Below are 15,579 nucleotides of genomic sequence, written 5' to 3'. Positions count from 1 at the left end.
ATTTGGCAGTATATGTTACCATGGGTTATACTTGTAGGGATTTTCCCATTAAGGCAGTAACAATGTCGAGTATATTCACATGCAAGAGCGCACTTCCTCATAGAAAGTAATGTAAATGTATGGGGTTATCCCTCTTAGTGTGCCTCCAATTTGAAGGAATAAAAACAATACCAATGGCCTGATCATACTTTTCAAATAGCTCGTTTATCAATTCATATGTCGTACTCTGCAGTGTAGCATTGAAATTCTCAGGTTCAAGGTGCACATACTTAAAAGTGTTTGCACTAAAATTGAATGGATGAGTTGTTCATAAAGGCCAATGGTCCAGATATTGGTCCTGCAAATTGTGACATTATTTATCGGAATGACCTTTAGAGTACAAATAAATTATTATTGCTCTTACTTGTAAATTTAAAGGTTCAATGGACCATGGACCATACAATTAATATTGCTCAATTGTAAAATTTTTCTCTTAGAATAACTTACAAGTACAACTAATGATGGCAGGCAATTGCTCCAGAGTTGACATTTTATGACAGTGACTATGTGAATCTACATCAAAGAGAGAAGCTGCTCAGAGTGAAGATGGATCTCAATCTAATGTATGATGATTATTACGGTGACTGTACAAAATATGGTTTTTTTCTTTCCTAGAAACTAGCAGATTGCCATCTTTTTTTTCTCATCTTAGTTTTGTAGTTTTAGCCTTTTGCTTTCCAGTGTTGTCAGCAACATTGTGAGATCTCTTTTTCCATGCTAGAAATCATATAGCTGGATCCTGTTTTACCAGATTTGCATGGAAGGAAAATGATGTCTGGCTCCGGGGTCATGTTAAAAGATTCTCTATTGATGGTGGTTCTGGATTGTGTGTTGTGGAGCCAATGGTCATCTCCATGGAGTATGCTTGTGTGAAAGACAAAACTAGCATAACGATCTCTGCTTCAGAGATTTCTGTGCGCCTGTCTTTCAGCTTGATACAGCTATTGCTTCGTGTACATAACAATGTGATCTCTACTTTTCAATTTGGAGTAGGTCGTATGCTCTCCAAATGTTCCCACTTTGAAAGAATTTGGGTCAATACAGGTATATTCATGTAACACTGTTCTTATTATTCTTTGCTACAGATTCCTTTTGACAAATGTGAATCAGAAGAGCATTTGTTTATGTTTATTGCAGAGCACATATCTGGGCAACAATTCACTATATGGAGGCCAAGGCCACCACCCGGATATGTTATATTAAGTGATTCTATAACATCTGGGTGAGTTTATATGTCCTAATGTTTTGAGAAAAAGGTAGCAGCTTTCTAATTTTTAGATGTCATCTTTGTGTAGGGAGGCACCACCATCCCAAGCAGTTATGGCAATGAACAATGTTTTCCGGAGGGTGAGAAAGCCCTTGCATTACCATCTAATATGGGTTTTGAATGATTCAGCCAAACAGTGCTCAATTTGGCGTCCTGTAGCTCCTCCTGGTTATGTTGCACTTGGTTGTATTGCTAGGATTGGTTCAACACCACCACCTCTCAGTGCTGTTTTTTGTGTGCGACTCGATCTTGTGACATCAGCATCTGTCAGTGATTGTGTTTTTTTAACACATCCTCACCAAGGGTATATTCTTAAGTATAATGGATATTAACAAAATACATTAATTATATTTTTAATAGTGGAAATATTACATTTTCTGTATTGGTCTCACAGATCTGAGAAGAATTTCAGTATATGGCGTGTAGATAATGCTGTTGGATCATTCATTGCACATCAGTCACATAAGCCTCCAGAAGATCTGTCACTTTTTAATTTCCGTGCTGTTCTGTATGAAGATGTGTTTGATTCAGTTGTTCACACTAACAAACTGAGGGATAGGAAATCTAGGTTATTAGAGCGAAAACAGAGCTTGTCAGGGATAGAAAATATTGAAATTCCTCAGAAACGTGGTCATTTGATTTCAACAACTGCTCAATTTGAGCGGATGTGGTGGGATAAAGGTGGTGGTGATAATCGGCGACCAATCTCAATATGGAGGCCAATTCCACCGCCTGGATATGCGATTGTTGGTGATCATCTGGTTGAGGGGTAATGCATATTTTTTATTTTATTGTATTTTTTTGCTCCTACAACAGTTTTTGTTGTTTGGACATTGACTTTCTTGGGATATAACAATAATGTGGGAAGGCTTGAGCCACCAAATCTAGGAGTAGTTCTACAAGATGACGACTCTGGAAGGTTGGCACCCCCCATTGGTTTTATACAGCGTATGCATTCGTCAGGAAAGGGACTGGATGAGCTTTATGTTTGGTATCCTTCGGCACCTGCAGGATACGTTACCATGGGTTGTGTAGTAACAAAGGATGAAGATATAACTGGTCTGAGTATCTTTCGGTGTGTACGCGCTGATCTTGTTTCTGAGGTTGGTATCTCAAGAAAAGCTGCTTGGAGTATGACTGGTACAAAAAGTGGCTATTCCTGTAGTATATGGAAAATACAGAATCAAGTGAGTGTTAATTTCCTTCTTATTCTTTTCTTTTGGCTTTGATGTTTCCTTTTCCAGTTAAATATATGGTTGCTCTATATATTTTAAGAAAATCGAAAGGTCAGTAGACTGGAGAAACATTTTAAAATAGACTGTAAACATGAAAACACATTAAAGTGGTTATAGTCCCGTTTTCAATTAAAACGGTGATTGTTTACATATTTTAAGGACATTTATAGGCCCACATTCTGTGGAGTAACATATTTAATATAGTCATAGTGGACACAAGAACAGTTTTAGGTGTTATAGTGTGTCCTAAATTCTAGAATCTATAACGCTCTCTTGATAGTAGTCGCTTGATTGTTTTGCTAACCTAGGCAATCCTATATTCTATGGTTCTAAGAGTGGTGTACTCTGTTATGAAAATACAATTAATTTCTGCCATTTTAGTCTGGGGCACAAGAAGCCTACCGGCTAGTAGCCAAAGAAATGAAGTAATAGGGCAAAGTGAATGAGACAAAAATTACATTCATGTGAACCGTATAGAATAACTGCTCTGAATAAAATAAAGCAAAATTATTTTATAGTTATGATCACAGTACAATGATATAGGGGCCATAGGTACATGTAATGTGGAGTATACAATGTGCAAAATCAATATATTTGTGGGAACGGTAAAACAAGTGTGGATCTCTGATGAATGCTCTGATAAGATAAACCATATGACATCAATGGCCTCTTTTGGGTAATGATCCACATATCATAAAACATGTTTTCCAAACAAATTATTCAGTCAATCATTATCCATCTCGGAGATATGAGGTCTCTTGGCTGGTGGGCTGAGGTCTCTGGTGCTGCTTACCCTGAGGAAATCTGACATGTTCAGGGCTGGGTTTGCGTCTTGTAAAAAGCCTAAACATTTCTGATCCTAGAATTCTGTGATTTGGGGAGTTTTCCAAATCCCTCTTAAAGAGACATTGGAAGAACTGTGCAGGGGTGTATGTACTATGTAGTGATCCTGACTCCTCCATTACATGGAGTAGCTGGCATATTCTCATGCTGGGTATGACATAACTGACGTGGCTTTTTTGTCCAATGAGTCTATATCTGGATGTAGTTTGTTTGGTTAGGAGGATTATCTATAGTGATACCATGACCTTACTTCAACGTGTGTATACAGGCAAAAACGTTTCTAGCACGGCCCGATTTGAAGAAACCTCCAGCACGCACAGGATATGGTTTGGTAGATGCAGCCCAAAGCATAGTTGAGAACAATAAAAGTGGAAATGTTAGAACTCCAAAAGTTTCAGTGACTGTCCTTGATGATCTAAGGGGCTTGGTAGGTCTTCATGATAATTTAAAGCTCATGATTTGTTTGTGGTAAGAAACAGTGTTTACTATCCTTTAATAATTGTTAAATTATATGTTGGGCAGGTTACACCTTTAGCAAATATCACAATAACCAGCATTAATCTTGCAGTCAGTGGTCATTCTGAAGCTTTAAGTGGTGCATGTATAGCTTATGTAGCTGCCTCAACATTTAATGCTCAGGTTAAAGCTTGGGAACCATTAATAGAACCCTTTGAAGGAATATTCAAGTAAGTATTTAGTTTATAACGACAGTGGTTGCACTTTTAGTGATAGTTTGAGCTGATTATCATGATTCTCCATCTGCAGGTATGAGTCTCATGATTCTCCATCTGGCTCTACTTCAAAAACTAGCATCACAACAGCTAACATAGTCAATGTTGATGCAACATATGCAAATATTGATAGTCTTATGGATTCGATTTTGTCGTGGAAAAGACAGTCTGAACTAGAAACGAAGGCACTTTATAAAATGGATCTTGTATGAATATTCTCATCTGTTATTGAGCATAGTAGGCTGGATTTAATTTGGTTTGGATTACCTTTCTGACTATTACCTATTGGACAGGATAACGATGAAGTTTCTAAAACAAATGTCAGCTCTGCTTTGGAAGAAGATGATACTGAGAAGTTGCTACTACTAAATAAACTAGATCGCAGTTTGTTTGTCCGTACATTTGAGCATGAATTCACAGATTGCCTGTTAATTGAACCTGATAAAACTTTGGAAGTCAATATGCCACCTCCAAACTTTGGAGATAATTTTGTACCAGGAGGGCCAAAGCTTCTTTTCCAGCATGTGGCTATTTATGTTTCTGAGGCTAAGGTGATGTGCTTGTGTAGTCTAATTTATAGATTTTGAACTTCATGAGTCTTAATAATTTCCTTATATCTGGCAGGATTTGCCCATCAATGAGGATGGCAATGGACAAGATTACTTTTATAGTGTGCATGTTCCATCGTCAAAAAACAATGGACAAAAGAACCTCAGTCAGAGTGCTAGATCCCGGTGTATTGGTCCTTCGTCTCTGAAGAAGACTGGAGACAGAATATTAGCAACAGCATTGTGGAATGAAGTTTTTATATTTGATTTACCACAAGAGGTATTTTTTCTTTACCTCGGAATGTACTTACTTGAGATCTAGTCATATACTGGTTTGATTTGCAGGGTGATGCGAAAATGGATATACGAGTGCATAATAAGGCAGCAAAATCTGGAAGAGGTAATTTTTCCTTAAATAGCTGCAGAGTTCAGTCTTGTAAGGGGCAACTGACACCTTGTATTTATTGTCACATGTAGGAGAGGCGATTGGGTTCGTTTCATTTCCCTTGGGCATTCAAAGTAATTCAGAAACCAAAGCACCATCTTCCCATTGGAATCGTATTTGGCAATCTCTTTCACATTTGCACCATGTTAATCGGCCAATAGAGCAGAAGAAAATGAGCTGTATGACATTTCCAATAAGAAAGGTAGTTTTTATTAAAGCACTGGTGTACATGAGCATCATGAAGTAGTGGGTGGACCTCCCAATGATAAGTCTTTATACTGAATCTTTAATGTTATGGTCTGATTGAGTGGATGTGTATGTTATACATCTTATGATTCACTAACAAATTTATGTATGATGCTCTTTGGGTACAGAAGCACAATGGCTCACCCACAGATTTTCATCATGGATCGCTCGTAATCACTGTTTGTTACTATAATGAAAAGGTTAACCAGCCAGAGGAAGAAGTGGATACCAGCAGGAATCAGTTTAAAGATACTGGATTACTTATAGGACTAAGCTCAAATGGACCCTGGACACATGTACAATCGGTGTTGCCATTAGGAAAAATTCCTATCGAAGTAATAAATGGTCATGTTGCATTGGAAGTGACTATGAATGATGGTCAAAAGAAAGCTACTTTACGTAGTCTTGTGACAGTTTTTAATCAGACTGATGTGGCAATGGAGATCTGTGTTTGTCCATTGTCTTCATTAAGTGGGCAACAGGGAACTTCATCTCTTTTTGACAATGAGCCTATTGTGATTGGAGAAGAAATATTTGAGAACCAGAGATATCAGCTCCTTGCTGGATGGGGCAGTAGATGGCCTGGCCATTTCCTTCCAACAGATCCAGGACGATGGAGTACTCGTGATATGCAGAAATCCTCTCAATCTCGGGTAATGCATGCAATAGTATTATTTTACTGGAACCTGAATTTTAATTTTATTTGGCTTTTGATTTCTTTTTTCTTCTTTTGAGTTGTCCTGAGTATATTATTTATTTTTAGGAAGAAATAGAACCCTTGTTGCCGTCTGGGTGGATATGGGCTACAGATTGGACTATTGACAAAGCTGGTTATGTTGATGATGATGGATGGGCATATGGTCCAGATTTTCAGACATTAAGGTGGCCACCAAATTCCATGCGATCTTGTAAGAAGTCACCTTTTGACTTTATTCGGCGTAGAAGGTGGTGTCGCAGTCGTCAACAACTTACTGGAAATGATCAGCTCTTGCCTAAACAATTCATCTCTATTGTAGAGCCAGGTGGGAATATTCCAATATCTTTAGATTCTATTTTATCAGAAAGAGAGTATTGTCTTCAAGTACGGCCATGGTCCCAGACAACTGCAAAGTGCTTATGGGGCCGTTCTATTGGAGATGTATTTAACCGAGAGTACACAAGAAGTGAAAGTCCTTTGAGTCGGCGAACTTCGTATGCGGCGAAAAATGCTAATCTGATATCTTCATTTCTGGTGAACGCTCTTCAAAAGACAGAAGAGTTGGTTATGTGTTCCCCTGAAAATCCTGCATCTAGGGTTGCGTGGTGGTTAAGGATTGAGTCTGATTCAGAAATCCTCTATAATGAATTGAGCGTACCAGTAGATGATTGGAAGATCCTGGTAAGTGCACCTCTGAAACTAGAGAATCTCCTCCCCTGTAATGCTGAGTATACTGTATGGGAGAAACAGAGAGAAGGAAGTCATGTTCAGAGAGAGAGGGGTGTAGTACTAGCAGCCAGTTTCATCAATATCTTCTCTGTGGATATGCGAAAACCAATTTATCTTACTTGGCTGGTACAAGGGGGATGGAGATTGGAGAAGGTATTTTCAACTGCTTTTGTTCCTTCATTGTATGATTTTGATGTGGTACATGTATTCAAAATTGCTTATAGGAATGCATGTTCTATGTCAGGAAATGGTGCTTATTTCAGATCCTATGACCGAGGTTCTGCCGGCTACATTCTCACTCATCAATCAGCAGAGTAACAGGTCATATTAAAATTGGTTTAGATTTTTCTAAGCATATTGAATGCACAGCTTGCAGTTTTCTTATTCAGATAGTCATTTCTAAACCCAATTCTAGTGTGCATCACATGATGTAAGATACAAAAAATAGTGTGGAAATACAAAAAATGCACACTCCAGATATGGCTTGGGGATGATTTGCCATATGATGTAAGATCCCTAGGAAAACATATGACATGTTTCTCCCAGCCAGAAACCTTTATGCATGTGTTGTGGCAATAATAGAGTAGCCCTAGATTATGTAAACCCCAGGTTGACTTAGAGAGGTTGCCCCTGAACCCCTGGCTGGTACATTTGTGTTTGTTTTGTATGGTTTATTACTGGAGAAATAAATTTGGCTGAAAAGAATCTCCTATTTTCACAGTTCCTGCTTGAAAATGTAAGATAATAAGACAGTCTTGATTGTTCAGTATGCCACAAGTGTGGCAGCACCATCTTGAGTTCCCAAATTTTGTACGAAAATAACCATCTTTGTATCAAGAGAATATGGGTTTTCATATTAGAATATCAATGAGGTATTTATTTTACCTTGTGCCATGAGAAATGATATATGCTAACATTTCCCAATCTTTTCTTGCAGAAAGTTACAAATTAGCTTGGAGCGTGAGTTTGGCAGTAATAATGCCTATGCCAAAACTGTGCGAATTTTTGTTCCCTACTGGATTTACAATAAAGCTGCTATCCCTCTAGCTTATTCTATTGTTGAAGTTGAGCCTGTTAAAGGATCAGACACAGAAACACCTTGGTTGTTGAGAGCCGCAAAAGCTGCTAAGCATGCTGCTTCACGTCCTTCACACACCATTGAAACTAGGGACTCAAGAATATCATCTGTAGTCCAGTGCCTTGAACACTTTGAGAGTACTCGTAGCGTGAAGGTTATGATGTCACCTCAAGCTCAGCTAAACAGAGCTGGTTTTATGCCTTTTTCTCCAAGAGCAGCAGAAGACAGCTTACTATCCCCTCGACTTGGAATTTCAGCATGTGCACTGCACTCAAAAGTTTTCCGACAAGGAATTTCCTTCAAAGACTTGGAAGACAATGTAAGTTTATGACAGTTGCCGATGGTACTATTATAAGTATTTAAGGATTTGGACATTGTGTATAAATTGAGATATTCTTCAATTATGATGTCATTTAGGAACGCATTACTATGAGGGCCATGGATGGGAGTGGGGCCTACTACAAGCTTTCAGTATTTTTGAGTATGTCCTCTGAGAGAACAAAGGTAAGACAACACACCCTTCTCTGTTGCAGATGAGTGAAAAAGGATTATCAAGAAATGGTAGATTTGTTTACTCTATATAGTTTAGAAAAAGCCTTAGGAATTTTGATGTTGTTGTGGAATATCTAACAGAGGAGTCAGCTTCAATGTCAGTATACAAAACTGTACATGAAATTTCTACATCAATTATAGGTTTCCCATTTTTCCTACCCTTAAACCATTGAAATGAACTTTATAATGGTCCCTAAGTTTCTGAAGCCTTGAGGCAATGGTGTCTCCCTCTTGTTTCATATAAAACAACACAATGTCAGACATAATGTACTCCTGATTCCACCCCCAAGGGCACATCCCTTCTTACATATAATTGCATGTATATTTACCTATCTCAATTTCGAACGAATGTGAGAAATCATGAGTTTCCCTATTATACTGCCAGTGCATGAGATAAATGTGTATTCATATGAGGCTTGATGATAAATCCATTCTGTGATTCGTGTAAAAAGAGTGCTGTATAATATGTAAAGAGACATCTCATGTTATTATCTCTAATTGGGTTTCAGCCTTCCTCGCTAGTCTTCAAAAAATTTCAGATATATTTAACTTGCTCTTTTGTGCAATAACCTCTAGGTGGTGAATGTTCAACCTCATGCACTCTATGTGAACCGGATTGGCCGATTGCTTTATATACGACAATGTAATATTGATGATGCTGAATTGCTTGATGCCAATGACCCTCCAAAAGTTGTATTGTGGCGATCAGACAAGGAACCTGAGTTAATCAAGGTATACAATAAAATTCCTCTCTCTTCATGAGCTATAGAAAAATTGTGTTGAAGATTTCTGTGAAGATTTATGTAAGATGTATTTTCTGTCCCAGATTTCCATTGATGGTTGTAAATGGAGCACTCCCTTTTCTGTAGATAATGAGGGAACATCACATGTTACATTAAAAAGTCAGGAAAATGCCGACAATAACATGCTTATCAGGGTGGATGTTAGAAATGGAACTTCAGACTCCCGCTACCTTGTTATTTTTCGTTTTGTGTCATTCAATAGCCCTTATCGGTAGGAGCATGCTTTTTGCTAGGTTGTTGAAATGTTTCTGAAATGGTATTTCCATTAACATTTTCCTAAAATGCGAGTGATATGGCAGAATTGTGAACCAATCAACTGTGTTTCCAATTAAAGTTCATCAGGTTGGTGGTGACAGTAGCTCCTGGCAACTTCTGCTCCCAGGTTCTGCAGTGCCCTTTGCATGGGAAGACCTTCAAAAGGAACGTAAACTTGAAGTCATGGTTGATGGTGCAGAACCATCAAGATCAAAAATAATTGCAATTGATGAATGTGCAGATTATGAACCAATGATGTCAGATTCTACACCTGTTGCCGCATTTCATATTAGTATTGTTAGAGAGGGATCCATTCAAGTTGTGAAGGTTTGTGACTGGATGCCAAGCAACCAAAGTTTATTAATTGTTCCATCAAGCTCAACTAAGGTGCTGAATGCAGAACAGCTGCAACTTGCAAATAGAACAAAATCTGTCCAGAAGCATCAGATAGAACGTCAAGTACAGATTGCATTTAATTTATTCGAGCTAGGTATCTCTCTTGTGGATCACACTCCAGAGGAGCTTTTGTATGTATCAGTCCAAGACTTCAGTGTAATATATGCAACAGGACTTGGTTCTGGTATAAGCAGGTAAATCAAAACTTTTTCATTGTTTTTCTATTACGTTTATTGTCTATCTACCCACCTGTGTTGGTTTCGGGTATAGGTACCACACATGAAGGTCGTTTGAGTGAAAATTTGGATAATCTTCCATTTGTGTGAACTGATAAAATAACACTTCTGGTTTATTCGGAGTCGAAAACCGAGTAGATGAAGCGTCATTTAATAGTGCCATTACATTCCATCTTGAAGTGTTGGTATGTCATCTGATGCCTATATCTATCACAACTAGATTCCCTTTACCATCATCACCCATCAATACATCAAGCAGGACAATGTGAAACCTGGAGTCCTTAAGGTTTCAGGTTCCCCTGCAGTATTAATAACAATAACTCTTAATATCGTCTATATTTCCCTTATATAGATAGATTGGGTGTCTAGGAGCATGTGTAGGAGGATATTACTAGGTGCTCATGATAGCGCTTGCGGATTTCCTATTTTTACCTTGGGATGTATTTATAATTAGTCTCTATTGTATGGATATGCATATCTCTCTGCCGTCCGTAGTGTAGTAGGACAGCGCAGGAGCTCTTCTGATCTGTTGAAGATTGAGACAGGCAGATGTGCACCCAATGATATGGAGGAAATCTGACAATTAGTGCCTACAAAGATTGTTCTTACAAGAAATCAAAAGACATAGAGAGAAGCTGTTGGAAGACAACAATCTGGACCACAACCTTATCAGCAAATCATCGTCACTAGCTTCTTTAACACCATCACCCTTACTCTGCTGCAAGTTAATCAAGGGCCACAAAAACAGGGCCTCGGCCACAAAATTTGGAGTATGTTAATGCTATGAAGGTCATGCATTAAATTTTTTTTTGATGTAGGATACCATCCATCTTGACCATGACCCCATGGACCCTTGGTATCCACAACTTAATGCTAGTATCACCTGACACCCAAATTTCATCTTGGATTGCCCATTTTGGCAAACCTTTCAAGGGCAGAAGTTTCAGTCAATCTGTGTGCTAGCTATTTGGAATATCTTGTGCTTACACTAGTTTCACTGAGTCTGGTTAGTAGATGTTATCTGATGGTTCTCCAAAGTGATATGGTATTTTATCTGCAATTGCTCATTGATGTCATAGGCCAATTGTGAAAGACGTTAACATATATTTCATTCTTTTTTCATATATTTTTTATGCTTTGATATCCTTGATGAAGGAGAGCAACCACAAATAGGAAACTCAGTGGATGTGGTACTAGGATAGTGAGTGAGGTGCCGAACATTTAAACTACGCAAACAAAAGTAGTGGGGAAAGATTATAAAAAGCGAAAACCACTTGAGTAGAACATATATATATTTATTGTTGTCTTATTCATCCTTCATCGTCCAGCACGCCAAATGGATGTATTCTGAACAAGCTTATTCAGTTCAACTTGAATACTTTGTGGAGGGGTTACTTTGCCATGCATAGTAGGATTTGCTTGTTCCCTACACCTAAAAAACAATTTAAAATTGGTTGTAGCTCTATGATTTGTATTTAACCATTTCCAAACCCAGTTTCACACGATTGTTCGTTCTTGTGCTTCTATATTTTGGTGAATTTCTTGCGTGTGAGCCAAAAGATGGCAGCTTCATTACATGTTCACAACTTTAGTTTCAAATTCACCAAGAGCCTACCAAGCCAAGTTCCTGTCCCAAACTCCTTTTGTTTGTTCCTTGATTTCATTGTTGACGACCTTAGTGTAGCAAGTTTCCCGGTTATTCCTCCAGATATCCCGCTTTGAATTAGTGTTTCTTGGAATCCTACTGATGGAGCAACTGCATTTATGGGGCTCCAGACTCATGGAGTTCCGGCAGACGGTAAAGGCAATTTCATTGCATGTATGAGTTGAATGACTAAAATCTGTAGGTACAGCAAACCTAATGTAGCTGCTCTGTTTTTGTATGAATCTTCAAAACCTTGTGGTCTAATGTTATTTGTGGCTTCTTTTGAAGGTGGTTTACTAAAGTGTTAACATTTTATCAGGTTGAAAATTCACATTAATGGGCTTCAAATAGATAATCAACTACCATTCACTCCAATGCCTGTTTTATTGCGGATGCAAGTAGCAGCAAACCCATTAGATTCTATATTCAAATCAACCATAACTATGCAAAATTATGGAGCTGTGAACCGACATCGATATCCTTACATTGGGATACAGGTAATCTTACTACAGGAGTCCTGTGGAGTTGATGGATTGAAGGTTTCTCACTTTAGATTCTGTTTTATGCAGTGTCCAAGTACTTCTAATTCCCCTATCCTCATTAATATACATGAGCCAATAATATGGAGGTTGCATCAGATGTTTCAACGGCTAAACCTAGGCAGGCTAGCCATGACTCAAACATCCAACGTTTCCATAGATCCAATAATCACCATAGGGTAACATGGTTCGAATTTGGTATAGCAAAAACATTCAAATGTGAGTCAGCTTTCATTCATTTTCTTCTATTTTACAGGCTGTTGCATACATCTGAAATTTGCTTCAAAGTTTCTTTAGCCATGTCTCCTTCTCAGAGACCTCAAGGTGCTCTTGGGTTCTGGGCGTCACTTATGACAGCTCTTGGGAACACTGATGATCTACAAGTGAGTTGTTATGGATGGAGTTCTTTAATTTTTTTATATGATAACCTGTAATGACAATTATGAGGAGATTCTTATGAATAAGCTGAAGAAGAGCAAGAAGAAAACGCTAGTAAACTACATAATCACTTCTAGCTGATCAGATGGGGTCTTTCCTGTCAAAGATATCTATAATATTTTTCACGCAACCCATACAGGCACAAATATGGAAATGATGCCCTAGTGTATGCTCCAGCATGTTATATGTATCTACTCTTATGCCTTTAAAGATGGATCTCACCTTTTGTATCTTTCAGTTTGTTTCCTGCACAATCTCCTCGGAACATAGTTGAATGTAAATTGAAGTAAACTGGCTATGTTGAAGTACATAATTGATGTTCCATTGCTCCTGATTTATGAATATTATTAGCCTAATGATGTTTTGTGCAATCTTAAGAGGTGCAGATAACTTAATGTTATATCTCTTTTTCGAGAAATTAGCTGAATAAATAGTGGTATTATGTTTTTCTTTATTACCCACGAACACCTCTGATCTCTAGATACCTACGTTTACCATTTTTCGTTTGTCAAGAAATTGCTAAATTTTTATAGACATTTGTATAAATGCTTTAGAGCAGTTTCCATAGCAATACATTTTTCCAGCATGCCTCCAAGATAGTTATAAGCCAATGTGAGTGGATTATTATGGTAATATAGATCTACATTAGCATAGACACAATCCACTTTTTTTTATGGGAGTCTATGTACCTGCTATCTAGCTGATAGATATTCTCCAGAGTACTGCCACTGAATTGAAGAAACAATTTCCTCCATGTTATAGTCGATAAGACATCTAGTTCATCTCAACCTTTCCCATAGTTGAATGTACTCGACACAATTCCTGCATAGAATAACTTTATTATAAACATAATTTAGTGAATAAGAAATTGTCTTTTTGTCCTGTACAGGTAAGAATTGCTCATCGAGTCCATGAGGATATTTGCATGCGTCAGAGTTCCCTACTAGCTTCTTCTGTATCAGGTATCAAAAAGGATGTTTTGAGTCATCCACTCTTGCTTCTCTCTGGGGTAGATATTCTTGGAAATGCAAGCAGTGCCCTTGGTCACATGAGCAAAAGTGTGGCTGCTCTTTCTATGGACAAAAAATTTATAAAAAGCCGACAAAGACTGGTAAACAGATTTATGACCTGATTATTACTCACAATTACTTCTTTTAGTTCATGATCATTATTCACTAATGCAGGACACCAAAGCATCCGTAGAAGGGTTTGGAGAGGGTTTCAGAGAGGGAGCTGAAGCTTTAGGCAAAGGGTTATTCAGAGGTGTAACTGGCATACTTACAAAACCATTAGAGGGTGCCAGAGCTTCTGGGATGGAAGGCTTTGTACAAGGTGTGGGCAAGGGTATCATTGGCGTAGCAGCTCAACCAGTGAGTGGTGTACTTGATCTCCTTTCCAAAACAACTGAAGGTGCAAATGCAATGAAGACAAAGATTGCGGCTGTCATTACATCTGAAGGTGTGGCATTACGCCATCGTCTTCCTCGAGTTGTTGGGGCTGATAAAGTTCTTCGGCCATATGATGGATTTAAGGCTCAAGGACAGGTATTTCTTTCCAGAATCCATGTGCTATATATCGTAATTCTTGAGGTATGAGCTCTGTTTTTTATTTCCCACAATATCTGGGCATTGCAGGTCTTACTGCAGCTTGCTGAAGCTGGTTCAATCTTTGGTCCAATGGATATTTTCAAAGTTCGTGGCAAGTTTGCTACAACAGATGCCTATGAAGCCCACTACAATCTTCCCAAAGGAAGGATTTTGATAATTACTCATCGAAGAGTGATTTTGCTGCAAGTAACTACAGATATCTTAGCCTTGAATAAAGCTTAAGTTCCTTTTCATAATTTGGTTTTTTTTTCCCTGACTTTGGTCTCCTATACTTTGTTTGATGCAGCATCCTACTAGTAACATTCTACAAAGGAAGCCTGATCTTCTGAAGGATCCAAGTTCGGTCTTATGGGATGTAACATGGAAAGATATTAATAGAATTGAGCGAGCTTCTGGGAAAAATGATATTGGAAGGCCATCACGGTTGAATTTGCATCTGTATGAGAAGGTTGATTCAAAAGAAACTATTCGTGTTGTTAAATGTGATCCAAGCACCGACCAAGCTGATGAGGTTTTTACTAAAATCCAACAAGTTATGGCTATGTATGCTCCGGATATGTTACACATTGGAATGAGGGTATGGCCTTTCTTTTTGTATATAGGAATTTTACTTGAGGTTGACAACGTTGTGGTAATGATTTACTTGTATTTTATCTCACAGAGTATACAACACAAAAATGTGCGGACTCCATACAGCGGGCCAACACATAATATGGCTCCATCCACTTCATTTGAAGATGCTGTGACAGATTCATATTTGCCTTCAGTTCCTACATTTAGTTCCCTGTTGGATAATCCAAGCTAGTACTATCAGCCATTGGAATCAGTGTGCCTTGTACGGGAATGCCAACCATTTGAGCCACAGATTTATATTTACCTGTTATATTTAGTTCCAAAGGGATCAAAGCACTGGGTATACAAAGGCATCTGCTATGGATTAAAAGGGTATATGTAGTTTCAAAGGTAGTATAGAAAGGTTGTATAGAATGGCAGTATGCAAGCAAAGGTACTTCAAAGGTAGAACTGATATTAAGGGGCACATTATAGGGAGTTATAAGAGAACAAGTTCATGAAAGAGTTAAGGGTTGATCTGTCTGTTTATTCAGAAAGTAAAAAGAGCCATCTGCATTCCAAAGCTTAACTGTGGAGGCTGTTTTAATTTCAGTGTATTGTTCATTTATGAACAGATGATAGAGCAGGTATGGTGGAAACTAAAGGAGAAATATACACGCTATGAGCATAACACAGTT

General features: G+C 38.1%; 1 protein-coding gene across 1 annotated transcript in view; it reads left to right on the top strand.

The window, feature by feature from the left end:
• Positions 1–15,290, top strand: part of LOC147869755 (calcium-dependent lipid-binding family protein) — a 35,223-nt gene extending 19,933 nt beyond the window's left edge. The window contains exons 37-65 of the mRNA XM_087332813.1: positions 508–602; positions 791–1,083; positions 1,177–1,261; positions 1,335–1,610; positions 1,701–2,075; positions 2,175–2,493; positions 3,653–3,811; positions 3,907–4,070; positions 4,150–4,321; positions 4,409–4,666; positions 4,740–4,943; positions 5,009–5,063; positions 5,141–5,310; positions 5,483–6,007; positions 6,118–6,933; positions 7,025–7,101; positions 7,718–8,177; positions 8,276–8,362; positions 8,987–9,142; positions 9,237–9,424; positions 9,513–10,058; positions 12,065–12,242; positions 12,315–12,463; positions 12,541–12,667; positions 13,612–13,833; positions 13,907–14,266; positions 14,357–14,515; positions 14,616–14,906; positions 14,991–15,290. Coding sequence (XP_087188939.1) covers positions 508–602; positions 791–1,083; positions 1,177–1,261; positions 1,335–1,610; positions 1,701–2,075; positions 2,175–2,493; positions 3,653–3,811; positions 3,907–4,070; positions 4,150–4,321; positions 4,409–4,666; positions 4,740–4,943; positions 5,009–5,063; positions 5,141–5,310; positions 5,483–6,007; positions 6,118–6,933; positions 7,025–7,101; positions 7,718–8,177; positions 8,276–8,362; positions 8,987–9,142; positions 9,237–9,424; positions 9,513–10,058; positions 12,065–12,242; positions 12,315–12,463; positions 12,541–12,667; positions 13,612–13,833; positions 13,907–14,266; positions 14,357–14,515; positions 14,616–14,906; positions 14,991–15,134 — 7,110 coding nt within the window. The 3' untranslated portion in view covers positions 15,135–15,290. The remainder of the gene's footprint in view (positions 1–507; positions 603–790; positions 1,084–1,176; positions 1,262–1,334; positions 1,611–1,700; positions 2,076–2,174; positions 2,494–3,652; positions 3,812–3,906; positions 4,071–4,149; positions 4,322–4,408; positions 4,667–4,739; positions 4,944–5,008; positions 5,064–5,140; positions 5,311–5,482; positions 6,008–6,117; positions 6,934–7,024; positions 7,102–7,717; positions 8,178–8,275; positions 8,363–8,986; positions 9,143–9,236; positions 9,425–9,512; positions 10,059–12,064; positions 12,243–12,314; positions 12,464–12,540; positions 12,668–13,611; positions 13,834–13,906; positions 14,267–14,356; positions 14,516–14,615; positions 14,907–14,990) is intronic.
• Positions 15,291–15,579: the final 289 nt, after the last annotated feature.

Source organism: Azolla caroliniana, unplaced genomic scaffold (genome assembly GCF_043228905.1).
Source record: "Azolla caroliniana isolate FFs.n. ecotype wild unplaced genomic scaffold, voAzoCaro1.0.p SCAF_1, whole genome shotgun sequence".
Lineage (NCBI taxonomy): Eukaryota > Viridiplantae > Streptophyta > Polypodiopsida > Salviniales > Salviniaceae > Azolla > Azolla caroliniana.
The sequence above is the reverse complement of the archived record's forward strand: the minus strand, read 5'-3'. Positions and strand labels throughout refer to the sequence as shown.